The sequence below is a fragment of the Bufo bufo genome, chromosome 2 (genome assembly GCF_905171765.1).
Source record: "Bufo bufo chromosome 2, aBufBuf1.1, whole genome shotgun sequence".
NCBI lineage: Eukaryota > Metazoa > Chordata > Amphibia > Anura > Bufonidae > Bufo > Bufo bufo.
The window spans coordinates 739,641,538-739,654,998 of record NC_053390.1 but is presented as its reverse complement, the minus strand read 5'-3'; the positions used below and the strand labels follow the sequence as shown (position 1 = coordinate 739,654,998).

Below are 13,461 nucleotides of genomic sequence, written 5' to 3'. Positions count from 1 at the left end.
TTGCTACCTCATGAAAAATGAGCGCTCAAGACTATAAAGATTTATTTTTATTTTTTTATTAATTCTAAAGAATAATCGGCTCCGAATGAAACATTGATTTCGTGGTGAACCCAGTTTCATTGCACTGGGAATCATTACCACCTTAAAAAGTGGGCACTGAATATTTAAAAAAATGTAAATCAGTCAATTTCTGAAAAACAAACCTAACCTAGGTTGTATATGGTCAGCTCACAACTCCACGGCAGGACAATCCCAGGCACACAGATAGACCCAGAGTCCAGCCTTGCAACCGGGAAACAATTTAAGACCAGTTCTACCAAAATGTGTAACCCTTTATACAGTGCATTCTGCAAATAGACTATTGAACACACACAAAATTAAATGGAATGCATTTATGGGACTCGTATGTGGGGCTGGGCTTCTTTCAATTAAAGGGGTTGTCTCACTTTAGCAAATGTCCTTCATGTAGAGAAAGTGAATACAAGGCAGTTACTAATGTGTTGTGATTGTCCATATTGCTTCCTTTGCTGGTTTGATTCAATTTTCCATCACATTATCCACTGCTCGTTTCCAGAGATTACACCACCCTGCAATCCAGCATCAGTGGTCATATGTTCATAATATAGAAAAAGAGCTGGCCTATGCACACTCCTGCGGCCAGCTTGTGCTTTCCCTATAGTGTGCAAGCATGACCACCAGTGCCGAATTGCAGGGTGGTCGTAATTGCCGGATATGAGCAGTGTATAGGCAATACGGACAATCACAATACATTAGTAAGGGCCTCGTATCAAATTTCTCTACATGATAAATACCATTAGTTTGAGTGAGACAACCCCTTTAAACAGAATGGTAAGGTCAGGTTCTATCATGTATGATGTACAATCAGGACAAGATCAGCCATAATTTGCTTCTAGCAATGGCTGTCAAAACCAAAGAAATTCATGTCTGCAATGTACAAAGAGGTGTCCACATATGAATGTTTCCATAGGCCCTCCGATCAGTAGACACGTAAAAAAAAAGTAATGGGGATGGGGGTTTATGGACTTAAAGGTGTTTCCTAACTTTGCGAACGTAAAAGGGTTTGCCAAGATTTTCATTCTGATCAGTGGGGGTCCGACACCCGGGATCCTCGCAGATCAGTTGTTTGAGAAGGCACCAGTACTCCTGTAAGCACCGCGGCCTTCTCCGTGCTCACCAAGCTCAGCGCCGTACATTGTCTAGTGGCTGTGCTTGTTTTCATACTCATCCCCATTCACTTCTATGGGGCTGTGCTGCACCTAGGTCATGTGACCGATGAACATGTCATCACTTGGCTAGGGAAAGCAGAGAGAAGGCTGCAACGCTACTGTGAGCGCCGCTGCCGTCTGGGGATGCAGGGTGTCTGACCCCACCGATCAGATACTGATGACCTACCCTGAAGATTAGGAGCAGGACAAGCTGTGTACAAGGTTTGCAGCCTATGAATCTAAACAAGGTTTAGAAAATTGTAGAAATGCATAACCTTCATGTACATAAAAACCCATGTATGTCAGTAATCACAGCGAATCGCACTACAGTCAGCCTCCCCACCATGAAAATAGATAACATAGGGAATTGATTAGGATAAATGAGTGCAAAATGATAAGAAAAAGCTTGCCCCATCAGGAAACCGCATCACTCTTGACAACTGGGGGTGTCTGGCATTGTTACTAGGCCTTATTCCAGTGAATATTGCCGAGCTGTAATGCATGACACCGCCACTGGACAGGAGTGGCATGGTTTCTAGAAATAACATACACCCCCTTTACAAAGGGAACCTGTCAGCAGCTTTTGGTGCATCAGACTGCATGGGACAGTAGGACTGTTCAACAGCATACCAACCATGCGCCTGTTAACACCTTCCCAACATATATGGTGTACGTCGGGTCCTTAAAGGGGTTCTCTGGGAATTAAGAAAATTAAAATATTTAAATATTACTTTATATTCCCAAAGATCTTTCATTAGTTATAATGGCTTGTTTTGTCTGGGGAGCAATCATCAGGGGAAACAAAATGGCCACCATCCCAATAGTACACACAAAACTTGTCCACACAGGAGGACAAGTTACTTCACAGCACTGAGGTAAAGAGCTGCCTAATCCTCCTCTCTACCCTACTGGTCAGGGATTACGATCCATAATACATCTGATAAGAGCTTTAGCCGTATATCTGGGGAACTTAAAGGGGTTGTCTGAGTTCAGAGCTGAACCCGGACATACCCTTATTTTCACCCCGGCAGCATCCCTGAGCCTAGCATCGGAGCATCTCATGCTCCAATGCACTCCCGTGCCCTGCGCTAAATCGCGCAGGGCACGGGCTCTTTTGTTTTCAATAACACACTGCTGGGCGGTAACTTCCGCCCTGCAGTGTGTTCGGTGACGTCACCGGCTCTGAGGGGTGGGCTTTAGCTCTGCCCTAGCCGTTTTACTGGCTAGGGCCGAGCTAAATCCCGCCCATAAGTGCCGTTGACGTCACCGGGGTTCCTGTCAGCCCCATGGAGAGCCCCGGTATGTCACCAAAACTCCTAAAAATGCCTTTGCCCTGCGCAATTTAGCGCAGGGCAAAGGAGAGCATCGGAGCATAAACTGCTCCGATGCTCATGTCAGGGGGGCTGCCTGGGTGAAAATGGAGGGATGTCCGGGTTCAGCTCTGAACCCGGATAACCCCTTTAATACAGAGAGGTAGGACAGGCTGTGGTAATGGAGACTGTAAACAAGTGCTACTGCTCATTAGCCACACCTCACCCTCCTCTCATGTCTCATCTCTATTCCCACAGAGATTCATCTGTATTCAGGATCATAATCCCTGACAAGTAGAGAGGAGGATGAGGCAGCTCTTTACCTCAGTGTTGTGAAATAACTTGTCCTCCTGTGTGATTAGGACAGTTTTTGTGTGTATTAGGCCCCATTCACACGTCCGCAATTTCGTTCTGCATTTTGCGGAACGGAATTGCGGACTCATTCATTTCTATGGCCGCACTTCCGGGTCCGCATTTCCATTCCCGAAAAAAATAGAACATGTCCTATTCTATTAGTGCGGTCGATGTGCGGTCCGCAAAATGTGGAACGCACATTGACGGTGTCCGTGTTTTGCGGATCTGCAAAACACGCTACGGACGTGTGAATGGACCCTTAATAGGATGTCGGCCATTTTATTTCTCCTAATGATTGCTCCCTAGACAAAAAAGCCATTATAACTAATGAAACGTATTTGGGAATATATTTATCATAAAGTAACATTTAGGTATTGTAATTTATTTCATTCCCGGAGAACCCCTTTAAAGATTGTGTCCACTCATGGTGAACAGCGACCGTGACATCTGAGCAGTGAAATCTTGGGAGCACGGCTCTCCCGCACCTAGATCGAGGGAGCAAATTGGAGGGTCAGCATATCACGCTGTGGTTCACCTGATTAAAATGCATTAATTTTTTTATTTCATTTGAGGCTCCGTTCAAGTTCTGATACTTTTTCTTAATATGAAAATTAGGCCTTTGGTGCAATGAGTGTGTCATCATTGCTCGTGTTGTACCCAGGCTCCATTGCTTTCTGTGGCCAGCCCCTTCATCGCTGCTTTGTCTCTGCCTGGCTCTGCCAAAGTAGCGAGGGAGGGGAGGGCCAGAGAAAGGAGTGGGGTTGGGTGCAACAAGAGCAATGGTGATGCCCTCATTGCACCAAAGGTCTAATTTGCATATTAAGAAACAAAAAGTATAACTCTAGAACGGAGCCTCTGATCAACAAACAAAAAACGGTGTTTTAAATCAGATGAACCACAGTTTAATAGGGACAGTCATTGGTGACATATTCCCTTTAAGTACTAAAACACAAGAAAAACTATTAAAATGTGATCACTGTAATTGTGGGAATTAACCCAGGGAATTAAGTGAACAGGTCAGTTTTACAGCATAGGGAACTCCATAAAACAAAACCTATAAAACTGCGATACTGTTTCTCCATTTCCACCCAAATTGGAATTTTTTCCAGATTCCTATTACATTGTATGCAATAATAAAAGTTAGGAAGTGGAACTTGTCCAGCGCACACACAAAAAAAGAAGCCTTGCCGTCATATAAAGTAGCACACACTAGAGCAAGGATCAGCAACCGGCGGCACTCCAGGGGTTCTGAAACTACAACTCCCAGAATGCTCCATTCACTTCTATAGGAATTATAACAGCTGAGCATTTTTGCATGCTGGGAGTTGTAGATTTTATTTGAGATGTTTTAGCTCAGACCTACAAACATTGGGGGAGATTTAGCAAGACAGGCTTAGTTGCCCATAGCAACCAGATTCCACCTTTCATTTTTCAGAGCTCCTTTGAAAAATGTAAGCTGAAATCTGATTGGTTGTCATGGGCAACTAAACCAGTTTTGATAAATCTCTCTCCGTGTGTGAGATCAGATGAAACATTTCTTGTGAAGACCCTTCAGACGATTAGTTTTTCACATGATGGCAGGGGCACCTCAGTTTGGGGATCTGTCCTAATGCAGGGAGAATTGCTCACTCGAAGTAGTGAAATGCAGACACTTTATTAGGGGCATGGTAAGAATGCTGAGAGACAGCGCCATGAAGTCTGATACCCAAAAAGGTGATGGCAGCCTTCCCTTTAAAACTATAATGGTTGGCAGTGGCACTATTTTTAGGTTCCGGTGCTCTGTTATGGGGTAATGTCCCAAAATTATAGAAAACAAATCACAGCACTCAGGTATAGAATGCAAGTTAATCAAATATTTATTTCATCCCTAGTGTTTTCACTGCAAGTGGATTAAATAAATATTTGATTAACGTGCATTCTATACCCGAGTGCCGTGATTTTTGTTCCCTGCAGAGCAAACATCACTAATATAGACACTAGATTGAATTATCCTCTATTATTAAAAAGCTTAGATCTTTGTAATGAATGAATGAATGAAAATGGAAAGTAAACAAAAAAACAAACAAAAAAAAACAATGGACACAATGCGACACCTAAAAGCGTTTATTGTATGCAACAAAACTTAAATATGATCATGTGTACATACAAGGTGCACGGGCAGCATTAGGGCAACACTTACGTGTCCACTAATCCTTTGACAAAATGCAGAGTGCACACTTATCTAAAATAAAAAAATATTCTGCCACAAACAAGAAACATGGACTTTAGAACCGCAAAACACCTTAAAAAAAAAAAAAACAAAAAAAAAAACAGCCAGCATTTCCGTTTCCGGTATACAGCTGCCTAACGCAACCATTTTCTTAAAAACAAACAAGAAAAAAAAACAAAAAAGAGGAATTTTGAAAAATGTTTTATATTGTTATTAAAAATCTGGCAACCAACATTATAAAATCAAGTGCCGGACTGTGTTGCTTATGCAATACAGTATTCCAACATGAGCATTTTATCAAAATGGCGTTTTACGAGAAGTGATATATGGTATTTAAAAGAAAAAAATATATATGTACATTTACCTAAATTTTAATCCAGAACAAAGGGGGTGAAAGAATGGCATTAATGAAATGTCTGCAAAAAAAATAATAATTAAAAATTAAATGGTGACTCCCTCTCCTATTTAGTGCAGAGAGATAAGTGGGACATGATATCGTCTCATGGGGTTGGTCAGGGGTGAGGGGCTGTACATCTCATTCTATTTAAAAAGTAGACTTGTAGCACATTTATTTTTACATAAAACAGTTTTTCTAATTCATTAATTCCACACATTCCTTCCGGCTGTGCCTTCCCTCTATGTACACCAGCAGAAAACAGTACAATCTGTTTTCACAACGAGTCCTATGTGCAGGGTCAAGATTCATGAGGCTGGAGAGTCACATCAGCACCTTCTGGCTTTGTCTTGTACAGCAGGATACAGCAGACACGGCGTCAAGGAGACCCAACAACCACCATAGTGAGATTTCAATGGATGGAAACAAAAAAAAAAAAAGTTTTCAAAATTCATTGGGCTTGCTGAAGACTACATTTCAGTTTTTTTTTTTTTTTTGTATTTGTTAAAAGTAGAAAGCAGTTCATGTTTGAAGCAAGTTTATCTTCTGAATAAAAAACGGAATTCAGTCTTGAAGTGTGGAGCATGCCTGGTTACGGACAGTCACTTCTGCCTTTTGTTCAGGATCTTTCTTTTTACCTGTGCAGAAAAACAAACAAACCTAAAAGTCACAAAAATGAGGCATAAACGCAAACCGGACATTTGACATACCTGTCTAGGATTAGAAAAACATGACCGCTTTCTTCCAAAAACAGCACCACACCTCTCCACAGGTTGTGTATGGTATTGCAGCTCTGCTCCACTAATTCCAACGGAACTGTGCTGCAAAACAAGACAACCCCGTGGCGCCGTTTTTTGTTTTGTTTGTTTTTTTAAGAAATCCGCCATGTTTTTCTAATCCTGGACAAACACTTTAAAAAATACATTAGGCAACCAAAGAGATATGAACGCAACAGAATTGCAACGGATTTACGTGTGGAAAAACGCAGCATAATATAGTAGGAAACCAACCAAAAACCACTACGTAACACAATATCATGTGTGGGCACATAACTACAAAACCGAATCATCAAGACCACACATGCAGTACAAAAACATCATTATATCACATCAAAAGACATACATAGAATAAATAATGTAAATAATAAAATAATCCATAAGGTGCTGAGCAGATGACACCCCACCGGGCTCTGTCCACACAAAAATCGTACCAGTAGGTGGGATGTAATAAAGAGATAAGTCTGACCCCATGGCGGTCATCTGAACGAACACCATATAATACTACATTTTCCGGCAGAAAATAAATTGATCCCCACGGGTCATGGTCTCCGTTTGCCTCTCATGAGATGCGGGATACATTTAAAGAACAGGTTAATAAAGCATAACAATTGTCAATGACAGGCGTTATAAGAGGTGACAATTTCTATGCTTCTACTCTGTCCTCTATGAAGCTGCACCTGGAGGAAACCTCTCTCTTCTGCCTCCTGGCTGCTCTCACATGCACTAAATAGCTCTGCTTCACTAGCTGGATATCCTGGACTGGAGTCTATCTCCCACAGGGTATCTCCTTCACTGCCCAGACATAGGCTGCGGGAAGAAGCGACAGATTACCACATTGAACAAGTACGTTTCTCTGGAATAACTTACATCATACTTTCTTAAAAAAATATATTTTTTTTTTTACATGGCTAATACTCAGTAAAACACAATCCAGGAAACATAGGGCGGTCTTATTTATATTTCTCATCTGCCTCCATTAGGTTGACATGAATGCTGCAATACCATACGTTCTGTATTAGGAGACATTCATTCATAACCCACTTCTTAATAGTACCCACAGGGCGATGGCGCCAGCTTAGGAGCTGGGCATGTACCATCACTGGCAGGTGCCCTCTGCATTATACCGCAGGCATCCTGCTCTCACTACAGGGATCGGAGATAACTGGGCAGTTTAACCCCTCAGATGACACGGTCAATAGCGACAGCAGCATCTAGTGGGGAGAGGACTCAGTATGAGCTGAATGCAATCACGAGGTGAAGAGTACTCAGTATGGTAGATGGGGGCCTTCTAAAGTACCGCAGGCCTGCCATGTCCTGGCTGACCAGAATGACTATGCACTGTAATACAGGAGTATTACAGTGCACACTACAAGTAATCAAAAGATCACAGGTTCAAGTACTAAAGGAACTAATATAATAAAAGACCTAAACATAAGGGGAGACCGTCACCTTTTAACCAGCAGAGCTGATCTGGATTTCCTAAGAGGCAGTGGCATTGTCGCTTGCTCTAGTCATACAGAGCACAATGTAGGCAGGAAAATACAATACAAGCTGCTTCTGTCTTCTCCTCTGGGTCCTGGGCCGTCTCCGGCAGCCATGCACCCTACCCAGTTCTGCTAGATTGCAGGAGCGTTAGTGCAGTGATGCCAAAGGATTCACTGCAGACCAGAGGACAGCTTTGCTTGCTGTCAAAGGATGGTCGTTAAGGGAGATACACAATGCTGAAGTTGCTTCTGATTTCACAGGAGCCATGATGGATTCATTTTGTAACAGGTGTCATTTACTTATAGTGTAGGGACCAACAGGTTTCAATCCTTTCACTGGATAGAAAAGTGCAGATTCTACACTATTCTAGCCATCATAGAGCAACAGAAACCTCATGGAAAGGAGTGTGAACAGAGCCTTAAATCCACAAAATGCTAATTCAGCTAGTTATGTATCACATAGTTGTTATATAACCTCCATTAGTCTCGACTTAACTACAAGCATCAATGGCTGTGCAGTACATAAAAAAAAAAAAAAATATTCAGCTTTCCCCATTACTTTTTAAATAGGGGTGACTCCAACTCCACAGATGCTTCCATTTTCTTAAGAGGCGTCCTGCATCGTAGTCGTTCTTACTTTTAGATTAAGACTGGTGTATGAAATGCCAGTCTTAATGGATCTCATAATTATATATATATGGGAAAGGACGCTAAAACAAAATAACAAAATCTTTATTATAATGTCTAAGTAAAATATAGGGGTGTCTACCCAGACTGCAACAAGCAGCTACTTGACCCGTCACTGATTTATGGGACCACCGTCATACTAACCACACTGATAAAGGTGGAACTGCACTGAAGCTCCCTCTCCAGGCTGGAGGGGGTATAGCGGCCAGGGGAGGAGCTAACAGCTTTATCTAGTGTCAGCGCCTCCTAGAGGACATAGCTATACCACGGTTCCTGTGTCCCCCAATGAATATGGGCGAGAAAAGCAACATTTTCAATCTCATAAAACCACATTTACATGCAGTCATTTAAATAAATAAAAAAGTCATACAAAAAAAATTATATAAATATATATTTGTATGTTACCTTTGTAAATCCATTTGTCTTTGTGCTGTTTTTTTGGCTGTAAGATCTTGCTGTTTTGGTACCTTTGCATTACCTGCCTCCATCCCAGGGGCACTTGCTTGACTGGCTGCTGCCCTCTTACGTCCTCGTCCAGACGGCTTGCTTGAGTCATCATTTTTTGCTGCACTGCCCTGAGACTCTGACTTTGGTGGCCGTCCTCTTCTAGGCTTGGGTGGTGCTGTGGGAACTACATCATCTGCCTTTTTGTCCTCAGTCTCTTTATGGATATTTTCTGTCCCTGGTGAAGCTGCGGGTCTTTTTTTCCCTCTTTCTGTACCAATATTTGGCGTAGCTATCGGATCAGAAATCACCTCCTGAGAAAAAAAATAAATACACATGTAAAACAAGATAAATCAGAAGACATAAGATGTGACAAAAAAACTGACAAAAAAAAAAAAAAACTGTTTTGAATTAAAGGCATTTCCAGGATTTAAATAGTGATAACCTATACTCAGCATAGGTTACCTATATCTGATTAGTGGGGTTCCAACTGCTGGAACCACCTGCGATCACCTGCTTAAGCACTGCGGCCTCTTCATCGAACTGTAATGTCATGTCCATTGGGCACATGGCCTTTGTGCAATTCAATCCCATTCATGTGAATATGACTGAATTGCAGTGCCAAACAAAGCCCCTATATAATGTACAGCAGCTGAGCTTGAAATGCTGTGAATAGGACTCTGTGCTTGCTTGCCCCTTTCAAAAAGCGGAGTAGCGGGGGTGCTGGAAGTCAGACCCCCATCAATGTAATAATGATAATCTCTGAAGACAGGTCATCAATATTTAATTTCTGGAAAGCCCCTTTAAATATAACAAAACAAGTAGTGAGGTTACTGTACCTTGCTCTTGACCACGTCACATTTGACTGGCGTGGCGGAGATCATTCTAACTGGATGCTCCTCATTTTCACTTACACCAATTTCAGATACTTCTAAACTCTGATCCCTAAAAAGAAATGATTTATTATTTACAAAATTGCAAGAATAAATACAATCTGCTTTCTTATATGCAAAAGAATAATTACATGCAAAACCCTCAGGAGCAGAAAACCCCCTGTGGTCCTAAAATCTTCCCCATAAAACTAATAAAAAACAAAAACACACTTGCCTGTCCGCTGTCCTGCTGCTGCCCTGTTCCTGAAGGACCAGGAAGGGTCTTGGGCCAAATCACAGGCCTCAATGGTCACATCTGCTTGAATGATATGTTATCCTGGGACAGCGGGACTGCTGACAGACAAGTGTGGCTTTGTGTTTGATGGGGCACAGGTTAGGACCATAGGGTTTGTTAGCTCACAGGCCACATAACCTTTTTAAAACCTCTTTCAACACGTCTCTAACTTGGAAGCACCTATTGGGTGTGCCAATTAGCTTAGTAAATCTCCCCCTTAGTGAACACATATTTAAGTTTTAGTTATTCAAAAAAAGAGAAAGTGGTCTTTGTTTTACCTTTGCCGCAAAAGAACATTAGGGTCTGATTCGGAAATGATAATTGTATTGATTACAGCATCAGTACCAGAACTCCTTTGATAAGGCCGCCTGCCAGTGGCAGAGAGAGGCTTGTTCAGTGCACCAAGGACAGTTGTCGGTTTTGGCTACCGGAAAGAAAAAAACAAAAAACAAGTGAAAACCATGAAATGTATGAAGAACAAACTTTATGGCTTTGAGTGCATTATAAACGCAATCCAAGTATATTAGTGGTCCTCTGAAAAACCAGCAGCAGAAAATGTTATAGGCTCATGCACACAAACGTATATTTTTTTCTGCATCAGATCTGCATTTTTGTGCAGGACAGTTGCGGACCCAGTCATTGACACTGTGTTGTCCGCATCACTGTCCCGCAAAGAGATAGAACATATCCCATTCTTGTTCGTTTTACAGACAAGAATAGGACAGTTCTATAGAGGACAGGGCATTCCATTTAGCAAAATACCGAATTGCACGCGGCCAGTATCCGTGTTTTGCGGACCACAAATCAGGCTACGGTCATGTGCAAGAGCCCTAACTCCGTAATCATTACTGCACGCAGTCTTGAAAACACTTAAAAAGGGAACAACTCCTGCATTCTTATTTCCTGCAACTTTTTATTTTACTCACTTCTATAGCGCCGACGTATTCTGCAGCACTTAACGACATTATCATTTGCTGTCTCCAATAGAGCTCACAATCTAAGTTCCGTATCAGTATGTCTTTGGAGTGTGGGAGGAAACCAGAGAACCCGGAGGAAACCCAGGCAAACACAGGGAGAAGATACAAACTCCATGCAGATGTTGTCCTTGGTCGGATTCAAACCTAGGAGGACCCCAACGCTGCAGGGCACCAGAGCTAACCACAGCCACCCATAATCATGTAATTTTTTAATGATATTTTAGGGTTCATACAATTTACAGGCTGTTTAAACTATTACCTTTCCCGTTAATAGAAGTATCCTTGTCTCTTCACTTATGTAGCTCTTGTCATTGCAGAAGTCCTGCAAGATACAGAATCATTTGTTATTCTCTCCCAAATACAATCGAGCTAAAGCAACAGAAAAATAAGGAATTCATTTCAGCAAGCAAAAAGTACAAAAAAGGGAAAACGTGCAATAGGTTTTTTATCTTTAATATGTATTGAAATAATTAACCTCTTAAGGACAGGGCAATACTTTTGATGTCATACTGAAAATCGTGTAGCTGCCCGTCAAGTGCTCTGTTCCTGTAACAGAGTGCACAATCTCATTATCATTACAGGGTGGACGCCTCGAAGGGATTGTGTAGGATTGTAAAACTTTGCTGACACACATGATCGCAGTTTTTGTGGGGTATTGCAGATTAGCCTCATTAACTGAATTTTAGGGCAGAGTGCCAACGGATAATGCTACTCTGAATGTCAAGAACATCTGTAACGTTCATATAGTATTGTTATGCCTTTTCATAAGGATACAGTGATGTCTGCTTATTCTAGTCAAGATGGACGTTAATTGCCTTTAAGAAAGTTCGTCCTGAACCATAGTTACAATTTTACTATGTGTCTGGAGTAGGCCAATGGAAAGGTCACAGAAAGCTTACTCTATATAAGGTTCAGACTATGTATGGAGAGCATTGTTCGTTAAAAGTCATTGCCACAGATGTAGGTTTATCTAAAGGGAGTAATTTTACCTCATTGCAAGGATATGAAGGAGGTAACGCCGTTTCAGGAGAAACATCTGATGTGTGTGTTTATTCATATAATCGAAAGTATAACGTATGTATACATAAAGTGGATTTATTTAGTCCTAGCATAAACCAATTAAGAATTCATATATATTGACACATTATAACAAGGTATATATCACACACACTTTATGCCGTGTGTGTCTCACTAAGCGAATATGTATTAGGATATATGGAAAACGTTTAATTTGATTTTCTGCTAATGGAATTTACTCAGAGGAGCTAATGTTATTCTAACCATAATGAATCAGTCGTTTGGACAGTTAGACTATACTAACCCACGTGCGAGTGTAAGGCCCATTAAGAGTCTGGGGAAAATCATGATGGCCCCACTAAGTCTGGGAAAGATTACTTCAGAGTGTCAAAGAAGTATCCCTCCTCATTGATTTAGGTTGCAAAGGTTAAAAGGTATAATATGTAACAAAGTCACATCGTATAAATTAATTCTTGAAAAGTCTAATGTTAATATGTTACACAACAGTGCCATCTGGAGACAAATGGATATCATGACACCAATCACAATAGTGCATTCTGGGTAAATATGATCTCATAGGATCCTTACCATATGAGCACACCCATCCAACATGATTGGAAAATCCTAATCTTGAAGGGGTGTGATCATTAGATAAGGATGGGGATAATTACCACGTACCGGGATATATCACAAAAAGAAAGGAAGAAAAAGAAAGGGGAAAAAGAAAGGAAAAAACAACAACAACAGACTTCACGAGACAGAGAACACATAGGATCCCCACTACATTACAAGGAAAGAAAACCCTGGATTAGTCCCCGACTACCAGAGAATCCAATCCCTGAGAGCTGGTTATCCTCCGCAACTCTGCTCATCCTTTGATCTAGTAACGTATATTTCTGTACGTGTAGTATTCATAAATCACTTTGCTTGGTATATAGTTAAGATCCCCATTTTGTGTGGATTCATAGTGTTAAGTGGCCACAGCAATATTATAATTGGTAGTGAAAATGCATATCACTAAATAATACATATGATACTATCAGAGAAAGAATCTCAGACTGAAATTTTATATTCCATAGCCATACCAAGTTAAGGAATTTATAAGTTATATCATACTACCATATACTGAAATTGTTCATAGGTGACAGAGCAAAGGGTTAACATCTCTAAAGTTTCTGTATTGAGTTTGGGTCTGTACAGATGGCTGCAGACGTGGTATATTCTCGTATTTTCATGATAGCTTGTTAGTGGGTGTTGGTAAAGTAGTGGTGTGTTAGCACCACCGTGTGGCATATTTTGGGTATTATTTTGCAGCTTCATTGTTTGTCTTTGCAATTGTATTGATGTTATATTCTTGGTTTGTATTGTGTATAATAAATTACATATAAATTTTTGCATAGACCATTGTCCCTT

At 41.1% G+C, this 13,461-nt stretch overlaps 1 protein-coding gene across 3 annotated transcripts in view; it reads right to left on the bottom strand.

Annotated features, from left to right (window-relative positions):
- Window positions 1-4,978: 4,978 nt before the first annotated feature.
- Window positions 4,979-13,461, bottom strand: part of PDS5A (PDS5 cohesin associated factor A) — a 94,202-nt gene continuing 85,719 nt past the window's right edge. Inside the window, exons 29-34 of one of the 3 annotated variants that reach the window (XM_040418959.1) lie at window positions 11,291-11,353; window positions 10,333-10,478; window positions 9,727-9,832; window positions 8,851-9,201; window positions 6,950-7,090; window positions 4,979-6,131 (exon numbers count right to left, since the gene is read on the bottom strand). In XM_040418959.1, the coding sequence (XP_040274893.1) occupies window positions 6,096-6,131; window positions 6,950-7,090; window positions 8,851-9,201; window positions 9,727-9,832; window positions 10,333-10,478; window positions 11,291-11,353 (843 nt within the window). In that variant the 3' untranslated portion in view covers window positions 4,979-6,095. Of the gene's footprint in view, window positions 6,132-6,949; window positions 7,091-8,844; window positions 9,202-9,726; window positions 9,833-10,332; window positions 10,479-11,290; window positions 11,354-13,461 lie in introns of those variants that run through there. The other 2 variants (XM_040418957.1, XM_040418958.1) reach the window with 2 other exon arrangements.